Below are 19,933 nucleotides of genomic sequence, written 5' to 3' on the forward strand. Positions count from 1 at the left end.
AAAGAAACATAAAATGTAAAATATTTTTATTTTTTAATTTATAAAATTTATCTAATCTGTGCTATGATTTAATTGTATTATTCTATCTTTGAATAATTGTCCAAATGTGCATCGATTATATAAAAAAATAATTTTAAATCCCATTTAACACAGTAGATTTTTTAACCCTTTTAGGATAATCAGTGCTACTAGTGGTTTATTCATGATAAAATATTTTGTCATGAATATAGTGATTACATTAACTAAAAATTGAATTTATTTATTAAAATGTATTAAAATTAATTTAATATATTATACTAAATTAAAGAAATTTATCTGATATTTTTCTATAGTAATATTATTAACTCTTTAGTTTATAAATAGTATGAATCGATTTAAATATGCTAGTCTAAATGATGGAGAGACTATCATTTGCCGCCATTCTAATGTTACTCTTTATGATGGTGAACACAAAACATCTTTTCATCGTGGAGAAATTCTTCTAACGAGCACACATTTGTTTTGGATTGGTGGAAATACTTCCTTATCACTCCATTTAAGTTACATTATTTACATCGAAACTAGTGTTACAGAAACTCTGTTTAGTTCCAAAACTAAAACTGTTATTATACATTTACTGCCATTAGAAAAACACTATTCTCATTCAGAGATTCCTTTAAGTGAAAATAAAGAATATGTAAAACTTGATTTTAAAGAAAAAATTCCCCATAATTTTTTAGATTCATTTCAAAAAACTGTGACTGATAAAAAATGGACTGTTGCAAACGTATCAAAGCAAATTAGAACAGGAATTGGAGGTATTGAAAAAAATATTTATGAGAAACAAAAAGCATCAGATGTGAGTATAACAGAAGCGTTTAAAGATTTAAATAGACTTATGAATACTGCAAAAGAAATGGTAAACTTAAGTAAAAATATTTCAGAAAAAATTAAAGATAAACAAGGTGTAATAAGTGATGATGAAACAGTGCAATTTAAATCTTATCTCTTAGGTTTAGGTGTTGATGATCCAGTTACTAAATCTTCATTTACCGATTCCAACTCATATTTTAATACATTATCTAAAGAAATTATCAAAATAATTCATTTGTCATTAGAAGAAAGTGGTGGTATAATGACTCTTCCTGAAGTTTATTGTCGAGTTAATAGAGCTAGAGGATTAGATCTTCTATCGCCTGAAGATTTAATGGCTGCATGTTCTGTGATGAATTCTTCCAAAGAAGAATTACCTGTGAAATTAAAACATTTCGACAGTGGAGTTTTAGCTTTACAATTAGTAAATTGTGATGAAAACAAAGTATTAGAAAACACTCTAGAAGCAATAAGGAAAAATGGTTCATTAAGTGCTCAAGAATTATCTACTTCTATTGGTGTACCAGTTATTCTTGCAAAAGAATATTTATTAGACTGTGAAAAGAATGGAAAATCATGCAGAGATGAAAGCATTGAAGGTTTAAGGTTTTACATAAATACATTTTTTGAGAATAATTTTATATAATTTTTTAATTAAAATTTATTATATTATTCCTATTAAAAGCTTACTCATAAAAAAAAATTCTATGTTTATTTATATATTAGCAAAAAATATAATTATTTTATTAAACAATTCTATTTATAAATAGTAAATTATTTAAATTGTGAAATTTTATTTTATTGTTTCTATTGACAAAGAATTATGTAAAATTAAAAAGAATTTGTATTGATTACATTTCGGAATAGAATGTATCTACAAAAGAAAAAAATTGGTGATTTAAAAAAAGAAATATCAAGCAGATTAGTCGGTTGAAAAGCCAAACTAAAAATTAAAATAAACAACAGTCAATCATTACTATGCTTATTAACTATACAATTTGGTAGGTTTTTTGGGCACTCATATATATACCATAGAATCAAAAACTACAAATATTTCCTGGGACTTTTTATACCTATATTTTGAGTTTTAAAATGATATTTGAACTACAGATATATAAAGAAATATTATTTATTATGTATTTTTTATTTAAATATTGAGATGTTACTCAAGAATTGAACAAAAATTTTGTTATCATTCTAACTCTAGTTTCTCAGATAGCCATATTATAATGAAATGGGTGTAAAAAAAACATAATGAATAAAAAAGTTGAGGAAAAGACCAATTAACTACCATATTTATAAAACTTGGATAATTATACTATTAAACGATATTATATCAGTTTTTTTTTATGAAAACATTTTTTTGTTTTTGAATTTAGGAGATTTTACTTTTTAAATAATTACGCGATAATTAATAATTGTAATTGGAAAATTATATGGCATTAAAGTATAATTTCTCCCTTGAAAATAGAAAACCATTTCTCATGCATACTTTGTCAATGATAAAATCTTGAGTACCACTCTAGTTCTTATTATTAATTTATTGTTTGAAATCATTATCATAAAACATTTTGATGTAATTGTGCTTAAGGTCAGAATTCATAAGCTGTTCTAGCAACACTGATTTGTTATCGGTTACTACAAATCATAGTTTAGTTAAGTCAGGAAAATTATAAATGTAAGTTTTGTGGTCTTACTAAAGATTTACAATTAAAGTGTTGTAATGTGTTGTTAATGTATTAATCAAATTTATAACAAGTGTACTAAAAACTAAAATCACAAGTATGACATAAGCCATATAAATTCTTTTAAACCTATTTATTATATATTTAGTTTATTTTTAACTCTTATGTAATCTTAAATATTGCTTCAATTCCATTCGAGGTATTATATTTCAAGTTGTACAATATAAAATAAGGAATTCGTGTTACATATCATTGTATCAATAAAATTTAATAAGTGTCGTCGCAGAGTTAGATGTTTTCTCGTATAATATATAAATGTATGCAGAGAAATTTTTTAAAACATTTTTTTTAAATAGTGTCAAGACAATGGTACAAACATTCTAAAAATACAGTTTGTGATATAGCTCTTATTTATCTAAACTGGAGTGAATAAAATGAATGAAAAAGTAAATAATACATACATCAAAATTGTATTTTTTTAATTAGAAAGTTTCTTTATGCTTATTTTATGTTCTAAGTATGAAAATGAAGTACTTTATTCGCCGAGCAAATGGTGTAAACGTATTGAACATAATTCAGTTGTTAAACATCACATAAACACAGTTCGGAAAAGTATGTATTACACAACAATTATTGTGATAATTGAGCAGAATGTTTAGGAGGTATAAATTTAATTTAATTCCAATAAAAAAGTATTTTTGAATAAAAATACACTTAAAGTTCATACAGTTTTAGTTAATGGTTGTGGAATAATTTGGGGAATCTAAGCGCACTCCAGTTCTCTCAAATTGCGTCTTTAATTTTTGGTTTTACGTATACTTATTTTTTCAATTACAGGGACTTAATTCAAATTATCATATTCTAAAGGAAAATTGTAACTTACATTTCACTAAACATTTTGTTTTAAGTAACATAACTCTTAAATAAATGCGCTTAAACTAACAAAACGGTAGCACAGTTGGGTTGCGGCCCAGTGTAAACGTGGCATAGTTATAGAGTGCACAAGTATAGACGATATATGACAATGATTAAATTCACTAGATATCATAAGAAACGCTTCGTCTAAAATCTGTAGATAATGTTTAATTTTAAAAAATTGATTGATTATTCCTAAAGCAAATCGAACTCCTAGTTTTTGTTCAACTTCGACTGCCATTTGCACATAAGATAGGTCGTCATGACAAATTTCTTTTTTTATTTATAGTACGTAATAAGCTTTAATTTAACACATGTTTAAAGAACACAGTATTCCCTGAACATTTTCAAAAGTTGAAAAAGTACACTTTTGTAAAAAATTTGCTATTTTAAGTCCCTCCCGTGGGCAGATAAAGGGTAAGATTATCAAAAAATTTATATCACATGCATGGAAAATACTTAAGGTTTCTATATAAAAAAAAATATTTTGATTCGTTTATTTTTCAAATAAATGTGGAAGTTTTAAGAACCAAAATAACATTAATTTTTTACACGAAAAATACATTTTTTGTTCAAATTCAACGGTCTTTTACACATAGAAGATAGGTTGTCCGGGCAAATTTTTTTTTTTAATTTATAGTTCATTTACATAGCTTTAATTTAACATATTTATAAAGAATGCACAAATTCCCGAAACATTTTCAAAAGTTAAGTTGAAAAAATTCTTCTTTTTATACGTATTTTTAAAGTTTTGAACGCCCCATGTATAAGGGGAAATCGCTCAATTTAATAAAAAGTATGGCGGATGAAAATTGTATATTTATTGTATTTAGAAACAAAAATTTGTATTGATCTATACATTTTTCATAAAGTTATAACAATTTAAAGTTAAAAATTTTAAATCGAAAATTTTAACACAAAAATACACTATATTGTATATAATGTAACTATTTTAATATTAGCTACTCAATAATTCATAAAATAATATTTATACTAAGAAAATTCATTTTGGTATTTTAGTTTAGATACAAAGTTGAAAAGGTTGGGTTGGGTTGGGTTTACCATGATATGTTTATTTTTTTTTTTGTCTGTCAATAATTTTTCTCAGCTCAAACTGGATCGATTCTTAAAATGAGTAAAGTTCGGCATTTTATCTTCAATGCGAAGCTGAGAAGGTATTGGTTTTACTATGATGTGTTTTTTTTTTTTGTCTGTTACCACTTTTTGTCAGCTCTCACCGAACCGATTTCTTTCAACGATACGTCAGAAGATCACAAATTGTATCTAGTCGAAGACATTACCCTCAAAAATTGAAAAAAATTTCCTCGTTCCCTGTAAATGAGGGAAAACTCCAAAAAAAATTACAAATTTAAAAATCGCTAATTTTCGAAATTTTTTTTCTTAAAACTGTCATAACTTTTTCAAAAATGACCAAATCAATATAATTTTTTTTTATAGATGCTTGATGTCTTTACCCATCATTTGGTATATTTTTTTTATAAATTTAACCCTTTACCTGGCCACAGGGGGGATTTAAAATGACAACTTTTTCACAAAAAATTAACTTTTTCAACTTAACTTTTGAAAGTGTTCTGAAAGTCTGACACTTTAAGATATATTTTAAATTAAAGCTAATGTAATATACTTTATTATAAAAAAAAATGATGGCTTTATTTTGTGAAAATATATAAAAAATGAGTGGTTATGAAAAAAATCTAATTGCAGAAAAAAAAGTAAATACTTTACAATTCTTTTATAACTTTTTCGTAATAATTACAATACTACATTAATAAATATGAATTTCTTACTAAATGTACTTACTATAATTATTATTTTTTCATATATTAGACTTATAAATCATAGAACTGCTAATTAGGAATAAGGAAGCAAATAGGAGTTCGCATTCAATAGCATCCCTCCATCTATTTTTTGGTCTTCCTCTACCTCTTCTTCTTTCAACATTCATTTCTATAACTGTTCTTAGAGCTTCCGAATCTTCTCTCCTCATAACATGACCAAATCATCTAAGTCTGTATTCTCTCATCTTATATACGATTGACGCTACACCTATACACCCTTTTATATGCTCGTTCCTTATACTATCTTTTCTAGTCACTCCACTCATTCATCTAAGCATTCTCATCTCTGCTACACTCATTCTCTGCTCTACTTTCTGATCAACCGCCCTACACTGAAGCATATATCATAGCTGGCCTTGTTACAGTTTTGTAGAATTTATCTTTCAGCCTCATTAGAATTTTTTTATCGCATAACACATTAGACGCTTTGTCCATTTTAATCATCCGCACTTAATCCTATGTCTTATATCCTCTTCAATACCTTCGTATAGTAACGTCACCTATACTCCCTCTTATATGTTGGTTTTTTATCTTATATTCTCTAGTAACTCCACACATCCATCTAAGTATTCTCATCTCTGCTACAGTCATTCTCTGCTCTATTTTCTTGTCAATTGCCCAACACACTGAACATACATCATAGGTGGTCTCACTACAGTCTTATAGAATTTACCTTCCAGCCTCATTGGAATTCTTTTGTCGCATAATACATTAGACGCTAAACTCGTACTTTATATACTCTGTTTTACTTCTACTTATTCTTATACCAATTTCTTTAAGAGCTTCATCTTTAGCCTTTGATTAATTTCCTCCCTATTTTCTCCTATTAACACTATCGTCAGCAAACAACATGCACCACGGCAACTCTCCTTGAATTTCTCTAATAATTAAATAATCTGTCGTGTAGATAGTTATTAATTTTATGGAAAAAAAAAATTTCGGACTTTATTTTGTCTTCACGGTGAAAATGGCTACCGAATGCTATTTTTGTGTGAAAATTGTCGATTTTCAATTTTTAATTTTATAATGCTTTAACTTATTTAAAAGTGTATGGATCAGTACAATTTTTTTATGAGAAATAATATTTATATTCCTCTTTTATTCAACATACTTTATTTTAATCAGGATATAAATAAGAAAATAGGAGATCATGTAGCTTTTGGAATAATCCATCAACTTTTTAAAATTAAACACTATCTACAGATTCGCATCGAAGCGTTTCTTATGATAGTTATTTTAATCACTGTCGATATCATCTATACTTATCCCAAGTATGCCACGCTCATACTGTGATGTGACCCTACCGTATTACTGTATTTTTTAATTTAATATATATCTTAATTTATTAAGTTTTTTAGCTTCGATGCGAAGCTGAGAAGATATTAGTTTTACCATGATATTTGTTTTTTTTTTTTTTTTTTTTTTCTGTTGCCACTTTTTCTCAGCTCTCACTTGACCGATTTTGATGAACAATATGTCAAAAGATCACATATCGTATCTAGTAATAGACATTACCCTTTTTTTTTTCCACGACCAGCATTATTGTGGACCGCCCTGGAACTGCCGTGTGGCATTACTTCAGGGCGGCCCACGCCGTCTTAATAATTCACACCACCACGTTGCGAATCATCCCGAAATTAATCAAGAGCTGATTCGCAACATGGTGTGGCCCCCTCCCGTTAACCGGATCCCACAGTGGGAACCGTTAGGGAGGGTTGGCAAAATAACTCACAAACAAAAACACAAAAGCAAGAACAAGAACCTAAGGCACCGGCCTAAACCAGCGCCTCAGGTCCTCCTGTGCTGGGCGGCGTGGCTGCATCTGTTTCAGGCGTTCCGCTTCCTTCTTCTTTAATAAGACGGATTCAGCGAACGCCTGAACGAGTCTCCATGCTTCCCGGCTCCTCAACATCAGGTCCACCATGGACCCGACTTGGAACGTGGACCCTAGTCGAGACTACAAAGAGTCCCGCTCCTGGGCCCATGCCTCGCACTGGAAGAGGGTGTGCAGAGCGCTATCAGCCGCTCCCGGGCGATCGGAACAGTGGTCGCACGTCGGCGCGGCTGCTTTACGAATACGGTGCAAATACTCGTTAAAGCAGCCGTGGCCGGACATCACTTAGGAGAGACGATAAGTCATCTCACCGTGAGTCCGGTCCACCCACCTGTCCAGCCGATCGGGTCCTATGAAGGACCTGGTTCACCCACCTCTCGTCGTTTCCTCCGAGAGGCGAGTCCGCCACCAGAGCATGGTCATCCGCCTGACCGCCAGCCGGTCCTCGGGTTCGAGGGACCGGCCGCGTTCTCGGCGGAGTATAGACATTACCCTTAAAAATTGAAAAAATTTCCCTCGTTCCCCGTAAATGGAGGAACTGTCCAAAAAAAATTACTATTTTTAAAATTGGTATATTTAGTCATTTTTTTCACTTTTTTTTCTTAAAACTACCATAACTTATAAGTAACAAATAAACTTAATTTTTTTATATATTGAAACCTTCGATATTTTTCTTGTAGTTGATATCATTTTTTTGAAAATATAACACTTAACCTGCTTACAGTTGCTTACAGGAGGCGATTTAAAATAGCAACTTTTATTCGAAAATGAATTTTTTCAACATAACTTTTGAAATTGTTCCGAAAATACTGCGTCCTATAACATACATCAAATTAAAGTTTATGTCAGGTATTTTTAAAATGAAAAAAAAAATTGGTCTCGACGCCTTATCTTCTACGTGCAAACGGCTACCGTAGTTAAAAACATGCTATTTTTGTGTTAAAATTTTCGATTTTATATTTTCAAGTTTAAATTGCTATGACTTTTAGAAAAATGTATGTATCAACACAAATTTTTTTTTCAAAATATATATATACCTCTATCATTTAACATACTTCTAATTTAAATTGAACAATTTCCCTTTATACAGGGAGCGTTCAAAACTTGAAACATACGTATAAAAAGTAGAACTTTTTCAACTTAACTTTTGAAAATGTTCCAGAAATATTGACACTTTTATTTAATCTTAAATTAAAGTAAAGTATATATATATACTTTACTATGAAAAAAAAAAATTAGAAATATAGATTTTATTCTTGGTGAAAATGGCTTCCGTATTCTAAGTTATGGGAATAAATTCATTTCTTTTTATTATAATTGACTTTCAAAAAAAAAGTAGGTTAAAAATGATTACTTTTAACATATTAAAAATCAAAATCAATAATAATTTGAAAACAATTAATTATAAAAATTATATAATATATATTTAAAAAATTATTAAAAGAATTAATATTAAATAAATAAATTATTACTAATTTTTTAATAAATCTTAATATATTAGCTACTTTTTATGTGTTAGTGTTGTCAAAATTAAAGTTTTGTCTAGGTAAAACTAAAATACGAGGATGCACCTTGGTATTTCACTTGGATAACAGCTGTTTTTACTGCCTCTTGTTACCGCACCTCTAGTTTGATTTTATTTTTAACAGTTTGTTACATTACAGATTAACACATGCTTACTTTTTTAGTTTGTCAGAAAATTAAAACTTCTCAATTGAATAAAAGCACTAATATAAGATATGGACTGGGCGATCAACAACTTTTAGATATATACGAAAACAAGTCAATGAAGTCAAATTCATCTACTCCAAGTTTTGTTTATATTCATGGCGGATACTGGCAAGAACTTGAAAAAGACATTTCTGCTTATTGTGTGGAGCCATTAATAAATTCTGAGATTAGAGTTATTGTTCCTGGATATGATCTTGCGCCAAAAAGTACTAAACATAAATTTTGGTTGATTATAATATTATAATACTAATGTTGTTTATTAGTTTCTTTAGGCGAAATTATTGATGAAATACGCCAACTTTTATCATTCTTAGTCAACAACTTAATGTTTGAGTTAGTACTCTAATTTTTATTTTAGTAAATCAGGTTTAATTCGTAATAGGTTAATGACACAAGTTTTTGGATCCCAAACCAATTTTTGGAACTACTATGTTTGATTCATTATAAATAATCTATTAACATTTTAAATATATTTTTTATTTGCTTGAAGTACTTAATGATGTATCCATGTTTACAGTTGAGTTCTAACGTTTCGGACTCATTGCAGACTCTATCTTCAGAGTAATGGCTGCAACTATGCTGGTAACTCAACTGTAAACATGGATACATCTTGAAGCACTTTAAACAACAAGACAATCCATGAAAGCTTTAACACACTATTTTTTTTATTATTAAATTAACTCAAAAATGTGTTAAGGACTCTATAGATTGCTTTTCGGAACTTAATGAAATACTTTATGCCCATGTGAAACTTAAAAATTGCCAATAACTTGTATCATCACTCTATTTGATTTTCATGTACATAATAAAGGCAACGTCATGAAGCGTGGTATACAGACGCGTACGAATTCCAATTATAAAGCATTGAGACTTAAAAACATTTTTGTTTCATTACAATTTGTATTTATCTTTGAAAATACGTGTGTTTTTATAGGCTGATGTGAGCGTAGACGATGTGGGAGATCGTGTCCAGTGGAAGTTTAGGATAAGGGTGGCCGACCCCAAGTAGTTGGGATTAAGACAAAAAAAAAAAGAAGACGTGTGTTTTTATAGGAGTTTTACTGAATTTACAATTTATTTTTTTCTTAACTAACAAATATGTAAAATACTATGCATATTAAATATTTTATTTATGTATGAATAGAAAAAAATTTTTAAGTACATTTGCTTACTTATGTCGACAGTCTTATTCTTCAATATATATTCATTTTAAAAGTACAACTTTTATGTTAAAACAGTTTTCAATTGCCTTTTTTGTTTTTTCACAAAATATAATAATTTAAAAAAAAAAAATTATTTTATCGTTTCAGCGTGTAAAAAAATACAAATTAAAACTTTAAAATCAATCAAAAATATATCATTTGATATATAATTATATCAATAAATTGACGCTTGAAAGATTTGATATTCAATATTAGAAAACACTTAGTGTAATACATAAAATAATTACTCGTTCCCTCTAAATTTTTTTTTAACAAATTATAAGGAATATAATTGTTTGTGTAGTTTTATTAAACAAACAAATAATTGAAAATTGAAACATTTGCTGCCAACATTGGCAAAAATTTCCAATGTTCATTTTAAAATATATATGATCGACAAAAAGGAGTGCAAAAATTGCTGACGTTAGTAAATATCTTGGGGACACCATCTAACACCTTCAAATTATACCATAATATCAATCGATACACCTACCACATTATATTTCCCAAATGGCGCAACCAGAATTTTCTTTGGGAAGAGTTATAAAACTCAGCACAGTGAGAACGTGTCGTAGATGAGACAACTATAGCACGATGATGTCTGGCAGTGGTTAACATCTATATCATAAAAAACGCTTCGTGTGCATTTATTGTAAAATATTTAAAATTATCAGACGTTATTTGAAATGACAAGATTTTCAAAAATTGTTTAGTAATTTTTCCAGTATTGTTAAAATTTTCAATGATTTATTATCTTATAAGATATATAAATAGATTTAAGTGCTTAAATTATATACAAAAAAAGTTATTTTATCAAAAAAATTGTTAGAAATATTTGGTTGGGTGGTCATAGTGCTGGTGCTCATTTAGCTGCATGTATGATACTTACAGCACAACAGGATTTTCCAGAAATCAAGGGATTTGTCTTAATAAGTGGTATATATGACCTTAAACCGTTGTTGGACACTTCAATTAACAGTGGTCTACAATTGAATGAGTAAATTTTAATTAAATATATTTAAAAATAATAAAATTATTATAACAAACTTATTTTTCTACGAAAAAAAATTCTAAGTATATTTTTACCAATTATTAATCAGTTAAAAAAAATTAATTTTTACTTCCTATAATTTTTGAAAATATGAGTACATCGAACATATAGGATACTTTTTTTATTTATCTGAGACGCTAAGAAATAAAAAAATTTTCAGATAATTCATAATTTTTCTTTGAAATTTTAGTCATTATAGCCCTTATATCTATATCGAATATATTACTTTTATTTATTGTTCTTATTATTTTATTTTCAGGACATCGTGTGTCGAATGTAGTCCATTACACATTTTAAAAGGTTTAAATAAATCTAGAAGAACAAGTGAAATTCTTATTGTAACCGCCGAAGACGACTCGCCAGCATTTAAACAGCAAACATCTCAGTTTCGTAAAGTATGTTATAAAATAAAAGCATTACGAAAAATAATGTTATATACATAAAAATCAGAGGCTGTACCAGTATAAAAATGTTGAATAAAGGCACGAATTGTTTTAGATATAGTTAAATGATAAAGGGAATTAGCCTCCCTACTTCTTATTTGTGTGCTTCAAAACATAAATTTAAAAAAGAAAAAATTTTTGTTTACAACACTTTTACGAATTAATTATTTAATTTTTAGCTTCGATGCGAATCTGAGAAGGTATTGATTTTACTATGATGTGTTTTTTTTTTTTTGTGTCTGTTACCACTTTTTGTCAGCTCTCACCGAATCGATTTCTTTCAACGATACGTCAAAAGATCACAAATTGTATCTAGTCAAAGACATTACCCTCAAAAATGGAAAAAAAATTCCCTCGTTCTCAGTAAATGGTGGAAATCTCCTAAAAAATTACAAATTTATTTATTTTGTCTTCACGAAGAAATGAGCTACCAAATGTTATTTTTGTGTGAAAATTCTCGATTTTGTATTATACATTTTTAACTTTATTATGCTATAACTTTATGAAAAATTTATGGATCAATTCAATTTTTTCATGAAAAGTAGTATTTATATACATCTTACATTCGACATATTTTTTTTTTAAATCGGACCATTTTCCTATATACTGGGGGGGGATTAAAATCTATAAACTGCATATAGAAAGTAGCACTTTTTCAACTTAACTTTTGTAAGTGTTCCGGAAAGTTTGACACTTTTATATTTATCTTAAATTAAAGCTAATGTAATATAATTTATTATGGAAAAAAAAAATTTCGGACTTTATTTTGTCTTCACGATGAAAATGGCTACCAAATGCTATTTTTGTGTGAAAATTGTCGATTTTCAATTTTTAATTTTATAATGCTATAACTTATTTAAAAGTGTATGGATCAATACAATTTTTTTATGAGAAATAATATTTATATTCCTCTTTTATTCAACATACTTTATTTTAATTAGGATATAAATAAAGAAATAGGAGATCATGTAGCTTTTGGAATAATCCATCAATTTTTTAAAATTAAACACTATCTACAGATTTACATCGAAGCATTTTTTTTGATAGTGATTTTAATCACTGTCAGATATCATCTGTACTAGTCCTAACTATGGCACGTCACCACTGTGCCGTGGTCCCACTGTTCTGGGTTATTAATGTATTGAGATTTTATTCAAAATCGCAAAGAATTTGAGCTTCTGCATAAAAATGTTTTTCTTAATACAATTCCTGCTGGTCGAGATAGTTTTGGTATTTTAACAGTTATATTTAAAAACAATTTATTTATTAAACTTTTCTGCTTAATTTTATCTTTTTATTATATAAAAAATACATAAAAAGAAAAGGAGATGGAGTTATTTGGCAAAAAAAATCTCTAATGGGTATAATTACAAATATATATGTTTTGATTTTAACAAGATGCACTATACATGATTAGAATCTGTGACTTAAAGAAATAAAAATTACCCAAATCTAACTGAACTTTATGATTCAGATCCCGATACACTTCCATATAAGTTTGTTCACTTTTAACGAGTAAATTCAACTTAATTAAACAAAGTAACAAAATTTATCAATAAAATATATTTTACATTTATACAGTCTCTCTTCTTATTCCTCGCCTTAATCCAAACTACTTGGGGTCGACCCCCCTTATCCTAAACTTCCACTTGACACGATCTCCCACATCATCTTTGCTCACATCAGCTGTCCTCAAATCTTATTCAATAGCATACCTTTTAAAATGTCATTTATAATGACAACTTTTTCACAAAAAATTAACTTTTGAAAGTGTTCTGAAAGTCTGACACTTTAAGATATATTTTAAATTAAAGCTAATGTAATATACTTTATTATAAAAAAAAATGATGGCTTTATTTTGTGAAAATATATAAAAAATGAGTGGTTATGAAAAAAATCTAATTGCAGAAAAAAAAGTAAATACTTTACAATTCTTTTATAACTTTTTCGTAATAATTACAATACTACATTAATAAATATGAATTTCTTACTAAATGTAATTACTATAATTATTATTTTTTCATATATTAGACTTATAAATTATAGAAATGCTAATTAGAAATAATGAATAAGCATATATCATAGCTGGCCTTATTACAGTTTTATAGAATTTATCTTTCAGCCTCATTAGAATTTTTTTATCGCATAATACATTTGACGCTTTCTCCACTTTAATCATCCGCACTTAATCCTATGTCTTACTCCCTCGTTAATACCTTCGCTCTTTTGCAAAACTGATCCTAAATACTTAAAACTTTCTACCTTCCTAATACGTCCTCGCCTATTGTCAATATCTACTTATATTACCTACCTCGTGTTCTTGTTAATACTCACTTTAAAACCTCTCTCGCTACTCTATCATACGCTTTCTCTAAATTTATAAATACCATACACAGCTATTTCTTCTTTTCCCTTAATTTTTCTATTAGTTGCTTCACACAAAATACTGGCTCTATTGTTGACTTACTAGGCATAAATCTGTAGCGACGTGTAATGTATAGAAGTAATAAACACTTTTACGATTTAATAACAACTATATTATATTACAACGAACTAACAAATAACAGCGAGAGACGAAGCGCGTTTAAGACAGAATGCGTAAGTGATTGACGGATCGACTGATTGACTGGAGCGACGATCTTGCCCTTAAATAGTCAGAGGAATCTTCTAGAGGCGGCGGCGGAACTCTCTAGAACATTCAACCGCCACACCACCCCCTTACGGAGTGGAGTTAGCTAGGGTCAAAAATGTCCGGGAATCTGACTCGGCGGCCCGAGCGAGTTGTTCGTACTGGCTGTGTTGATGGATCGGTATTAGGCGGTTGTTTTTGTTTGGGCGTATTCGCTGGTGGAGCATGTGCCTGGCTATCGGTTGTGCTTTCGTTCACCATGAGGTAGGCAGGTTTTACTCTATCAATCGTCACCGTAACTGGTTGATTTCGAACTTTTATTGTGAACGTTTTGTCATTTCGGGCAATTACTTCGTAGGGACCTTGATATGGCGGTTGAAGTGCTGCTCGGACANTTCGGGCCTTTGAGAATACCGTGAAGTGGTGCTTGCAGGTCGGCAGCTTTGGGAATAAACCGGCTATAAAAATTTACCATTCCCAAAAACCGGCGTAATCTTTGCATAGATTTTGGCAATGGATACTGTCGTAGGGCGTCGACGCGTTCCGGTGGCGGGCGGGTGCCTTCAGAAGATACTAGGTAACCTAGAAATTTCACCTCAGCCGAACCTAATACACATTTTTGCGGGTTAACGACAACACCGTAGTCAGAAAGTCTCCCGAAAAGAGTGCGTAAATGCTGTTTGTGGTCCTCTTCCGATTTAGAGAATACCAAAATGTCATCAATATATGCATAACAGAAGTCCAACCCATTGGTAACTTCGTCTATGAAGCGTTGAAAAGTTTGTCCAGCATTTCGCAATCCGAATGTCATAAAAGGAAATTCGTAAAGTCCGAATGGAGTGGTAATGGCTGTTTTGCATATATCGTCCGGATTAACAGGTATTTGATGGTAAGCCTTTACCAGATCGATTGTGGAAAATAGCGTGCAATTAGCCAGGTTGTGCGAGAAATCATGTATGTGTCTGACTGGATAGGAGTCTGGTATAGTTCGGGCGTTCAGCGCGCGGTAATCACCGCAAGGACGCCAGCTGTTCTCCCCTTTCGGTGCTAAATGTAATGGTGAAGACCACGGACTGCTTGAAGGTCTAGCGGTACCTGCCTTGACCATTTCCGCGAATTCCTGTTTGGCGATTTTTAGTCTACCTGGAGCTAAGCGGCGTGGGCGGCAGGCTATTGGCTGACCAGGTGTCGTAAGAATGTGGTGCACTGTTTGATGTTTTATTGTCCTGGGCAATCCGGTGGGACGTGTGATGTCCGGAAATTCTGCGAGAAGTGCAGCCCAAGGGGAAGTGTTGGCAACTGATTTTATGCTGCATTGATTTACAGAGGAAACCTTACCATTCACAGCCAAGCCTGTGACACCATCAATAAGACGTTTGGTACGGCAATCCGGCAGCAAGTGGTAGTATGCCATGAAGTCGGAACCAATGATAGGAGTACTCACGTCGGCGACAATAAAACTCCACGGGAAACTGCGTCGAAGTCCTAAATTCAAATTGAGATGGACCGTCCCGTAAGTTTTTATGGTACTGTTGTTGGCCGCGCTGAGGTCGTAATCGGTGGCATGGCGTCGTTCCCGTAGTAGCCGTTGAGGGTAACAAGATAAGTCGGAACCGGAGTCGACTAAAAATTGGCGTTTTGTTATTTGATCTGTAACAAACAGGCGGCTGCTCGGGTTCGGACAGTCTGTTGCCGCCGCTACTGACTGTCGTTGGAGTTTTCCTGATACTTGCAGGGAGCCTTACATTTGGCAGCCTTTTCTCCATAAGTGCTATGATACCAACACCATCCTTTGCCGTTAGTCAGTTCCACGTTTGAACGGTTACGTGACCTAGAGCGGGAACGTTGCGGGCGTTTAGCACATAATTCGCTTACCTGTTTTGTGAGTGCTTCAATGGCAGCTAAAACATCGAGTTCCTTTTTATTGTTCGTCGTGGCAACAGCATGGACGAATTGCGAGGGGGCTGGCTGCACTTCAACAATTTTGTCAGCCAGCTCGGCTACCTTATCCAGAGGAAGCTCTGATTGTGCGGTTAAAATAGCTTGTGCATGTGATGGTAGACGGCGGAGCCAAAGTTGACGTAAAATATTGTCTTGTAATGTAGTAGTGCCGGCAAGGGAACGGAGATGTCGTAAGAACTGTGATGGCTTACGGTCACCTAGTTCTTTTTCGTTGATGAGTTGCCGTACACGTTGTTCTTCTGAGATAGACAACCGTTCAACAAGTTTTGCGCGTAGATGTTTGTAGCGTTCAGTAAGCGGTGGGTTAGTAATAATATACTCTACTTCGCCGGCGTAACGCGTATCAAGCTGAGCCACAACATAATTAAATTTTGTTTCCTCACTTGTTATTCCCGAGATTGCAAACTGCGAGTCAACCTGTGAGAACCATAAGCTCGGTCTTTCGGACCAGAAAGGTGGCAACTTGACGGCAACGCGATTCACTGAAGCTGTTGGATATTGCTGTGTCTGTAGTGCTGCAAGACGAGCGTTTTCTTGGCGTAACTCCTCCAATTGATTGCGTAGTTCTTCGGCGTTCATACTTGTTATCGTCGAGGTCACCAATGTAGCGAGGTGTAATGTATAGAAGTAATAAACAGTTTTACGATTTAATAACAACTATATTATATTACAACGAACTAACAAATAACAGCGAGAGACGAAGCGCGTTTAAGACAGAATGCGTAAGTGATTGACTGATCGACTGACTGACTGGAGCGACGATCTTGCCCTTAAATAGTCAGAGGAATCTTCTAGAGGCGGCGTCGGAACTCTCTAGACATTCGACCGCCACACGCTTATGTAGAGCGACGAATCTTCTAGAGGCGGCGGCGGCNAAAATCCAATCTACTTTTTAGATACCAATGTCTCATTTCTTATTCTCTTATCTATTACCTTATCCTAAATTTTCATACTATGACTCATATGCCTTATGCCTCTATAATTTCCACACTGCTGTATGTCCCTCATTCTACAAGATATCCTTTAATGTCTCTTTTGGATACTCCTCATTCAGTAATTTTTCAAAATACTCTCCATCTTTTTTTCACATCATCATCACTCGATACTACCCTATTTTTAACACTTTTTATACACCTTACATGATGAATAGCCTATTACAAATATCGTTTACAATCAAAACTTATAATAAACAACGTCCAGCCTGTTTAAACAGTTTCGCCCTAATATGTCGTCCAATAGTCTTCAACTGGAATTTTTTTTATTTTATTCCAAATAAAATGTATAAAAGGAACACACTTAAAATGATAAGTCATTATTTAAAAAAAATTATTAACTCAATTCATAAAAAATATTCTAAAATGTATTTACTAATACTGTAAAATAAGCTTTTTCATTTTAAACTCATATATTTATTTTTATTTCAGTTTCTTGTTAGCCGTGGATTAATAGTTAAAGAAGAATGTGTAGCTGGAGTTGATCATTTTAATATTGTGGAAAATCTTTCTGATAAAGATTTTTTTTTAACAAAACTGATCATCAAATTCATTTTGAATTCATTATGCAGTAAAGATTAATATTTGTTAAGACGAAGTAATAATCTAATTCTATCTAATGATGTCTATTATCCAAAATAGTGGCGTATTTTTTTCTTAGGGAGAAGATCCCGAATTAGAAACCCTGCCCCATATAAAAATTAAAAATGTAAAACACACCATACTAATGACGCAAATAAAATATTTTTTAGAAGAAATATCATTTAATATCATTTTGAACACTATTTTAATCGTAAAATGAGGTACTAAAGATTTAAAAATCATTCTTTATTTAAATGAAAGGGATAAAATAAAAGATTATTTATAAAAAAAATTTTTTTGAAAATAAGCCACAGTTTTTAAGGGCAGTATCATAAAGTAGTATTATATGTATATGTGTTTAACATTAAAAGTACATTACAAATACATAAAGTATATTCTATTTTAATAATAAAAAAAAATTACAAACAAGATATGTAAATTATAGAATGTAAATGTAATCAAACTTGATTTTATCTAACCTTTTAATAAGTTGTGTACAATACAATTTTTTTACACAATAACATGTAGTAATATAAAAATAACAAAGGTTCTTGGTATTTGACCAAGGTTGGATATTTGGGTATTTGGTCAATTCAGAAGCAACGAGGTTCTTTCGGGGTTGTTGAGTCCTAGGGTTTAGAACAGTAAAGACAAGTAGATATAAAAAGATATGAATTAAGTTTCTCTCATAGAGGTATTAAACCCTGAGGTATTCTTATAGTGGCCGGGGTCTTGGCCTCCTATCTGACACCCAGTCAAAGCGTGATGTTAACTGGTATGTGCTTTAGTGGAAATACTGAGGCGTTCTTGGAGTGGCGGAAGCCTCCTCTCAGACACCTAGTCGAAGTATATGACCAAGCACTAACTAGTTATTAATAATTAAATTAAATTATGTTTACAAAAAATCTATTTCTTTACCATTCTTTACTTATATTATTAATTCTAATTAATTTGATTAATATGAATTTACATACCTCGTTTATATGGCTTGTATAAAGATCGTCAATATTTGCGTAAAAATTTATACTGTCTCTTTTAAATAAATAAAGTGTTGACGCAAAATAACTGAATTCGATATCGTTTTAAAATGTATCGACGACAACACGGGGTCGCGGCTAGTTTTATCAAAATAAATCAGATAGAAAAATTCTGAATTCTTTATTGAATTCAGATCTTTAAAAAAAACTCAGCACAGGGGGGTCGTGGCACAGTGGTGCCGTGGTATAGTTGGATCAAGTATAATGATATCTGACAGTGATTAAAATCACTATCATAAGAAACGCTTTGATGCAATCTGTAGATAGTGTTTCATTTAGATAAATTGGTGGATTATTCCAAAAGCAACATCAACTCTTATTTCTTTAATTATAACCTGATTAGTAGTTCTTTGATTTTAAAATATAATATATGAATAAATACTAATTATAGTTTTTAAATTTAGTATGAAATTGTGAGGCCAGCTATGATGAATGGTTCATAGTGTTGGGTGGTTGATAAGAAAGTATAGCAGAGATGAGAATGCTTAATTGGATGAGTGGGGGGACTAGAGAAGATAGGATAAGGAACGAGCATATAAGAGGAAGTATAGGTGTTGCGTCAATCGTGGATAAGATGACAGAAAATAGACTTAGATTGTTTAGTCATGTTATGAGGAGAGAAGAATCGGAAGCTGTAAGAACAGTTATAGAAATGAATGTTGAAGGAAGAAGAGATAGAGGAAGACCAAAAAAGAGATGGAGGGATGCTATTGAATGCGATTTGAGGACAGCTGATGTGAGCGTAGAAGATGTGGGAGATCGTGTCAAGTGGAAGCTTAGGATAAGGGTGGCCGACCCCAAGTAGTTGGGATTAAGGCAAAGAAAAAGAAAAATATTACCAGAAATTCCGGTGGCAATTGACATAATATGATTGTTGTTTCGGAATGTACAATTTAGCGTTTAGTTGGGTTTAAATAATATAGCGTCAAATCAATTACCTACTCTATCGCTTGTATATTAATATACACTACACTTTAATGATACAATAAATAAATAAACTCACACATACACACATATGCACTTGTAACATTGTGTCTAATGTAAGTATAACATGATAAAAAGTAACCGTAAAATGAAAAAAATGGAATATAAATTTTATTACTCATATTAAATGTAATGTAACTCGAAAAATATTTGTTTAAATGAAAAAATATAAGAT

General features: G+C 31.1%; 2 protein-coding genes across 6 annotated transcripts; both read left to right on the forward strand.

Moving 5' to 3' along the window:
- The first annotated feature begins 213 nt into the window (after positions 1 to 213).
- LOC126901137 (vacuolar protein-sorting-associated protein 36) lies at positions 214 to 1,611 on the forward strand. The gene has a single exon (XM_050677395.1). It carries the CDS (start codon positions 365 to 367, stop codon positions 1,496 to 1,498), a length of 1,134 nt encoding a protein of 377 aa, XP_050533352.1. The 5' UTR covers positions 214 to 364; the 3' UTR covers positions 1,499 to 1,611.
- An 809-nt stretch (positions 1,612 to 2,420) lies between these two features.
- On the forward strand, positions 2,421 to 17,753 carry LOC126901140 (kynurenine formamidase). 5 transcript variants are annotated; one of them, XM_050677399.1, is made up of 8 exons: positions 2,421 to 2,530; positions 2,894 to 2,983; positions 3,056 to 3,149; positions 8,834 to 9,082; positions 9,140 to 9,209; positions 10,908 to 11,075; positions 11,389 to 11,524; positions 17,588 to 17,753. In XM_050677399.1, the coding sequence occupies exons 2-8, from the start codon at positions 2,972 to 2,974 to the stop codon at positions 17,735 to 17,737; spliced, it is 879 nt and encodes a 292-aa protein (XP_050533356.1). In that variant the 5' UTR covers positions 2,421 to 2,530; positions 2,894 to 2,971; the 3' UTR covers positions 17,738 to 17,753. The 5 variants fall into 5 exon arrangements, with proteins under 5 accessions (XP_050533356.1, XP_050533354.1, XP_050533355.1 ...); XM_050677397.1 differs by having other exon boundaries at positions 2,516 to 2,634; XM_050677398.1 differs by lacking the exon at positions 2,421 to 2,530 and adding an exon at positions 2,638 to 2,736.
- The last annotated feature ends 2,180 nt before the right edge of the window (positions 17,754 to 19,933 follow it).

Source organism: Daktulosphaira vitifoliae, unplaced genomic scaffold (assembly GCF_025091365.1).
Source record: "Daktulosphaira vitifoliae isolate Bord-2020 unplaced genomic scaffold, ASM2509136v1 Scaffold_3, whole genome shotgun sequence".
NCBI classification, from domain to species: Eukaryota; Metazoa; Arthropoda; class Insecta; order Hemiptera; family Phylloxeridae; genus Daktulosphaira; species Daktulosphaira vitifoliae.

Excerpts from the sequence above, each read along its gene's own strand:
- LOC126901137 (XM_050677395.1), top strand. The coding sequence starts at position 365 with ATGAATCGATTTAAATATGCTAGTCTAAATGATGGAGAGACTATCATT.
- LOC126901140 (XM_050677399.1), top strand. Across the intron at positions 3,150-8,833 it reads CATAAACACAGTTCGGAAAA|TTTGTCAGAAAATTAAAACT; the intron begins GTATGTATTACA and ends TTACTTTTTTAG. Across the intron at positions 11,525-17,587 it reads AAACATCTCAGTTTCGTAAA|TTTCTTGTTAGCCGTGGATT; the intron begins GTATGTTATAAA and ends TTTTTATTTCAG.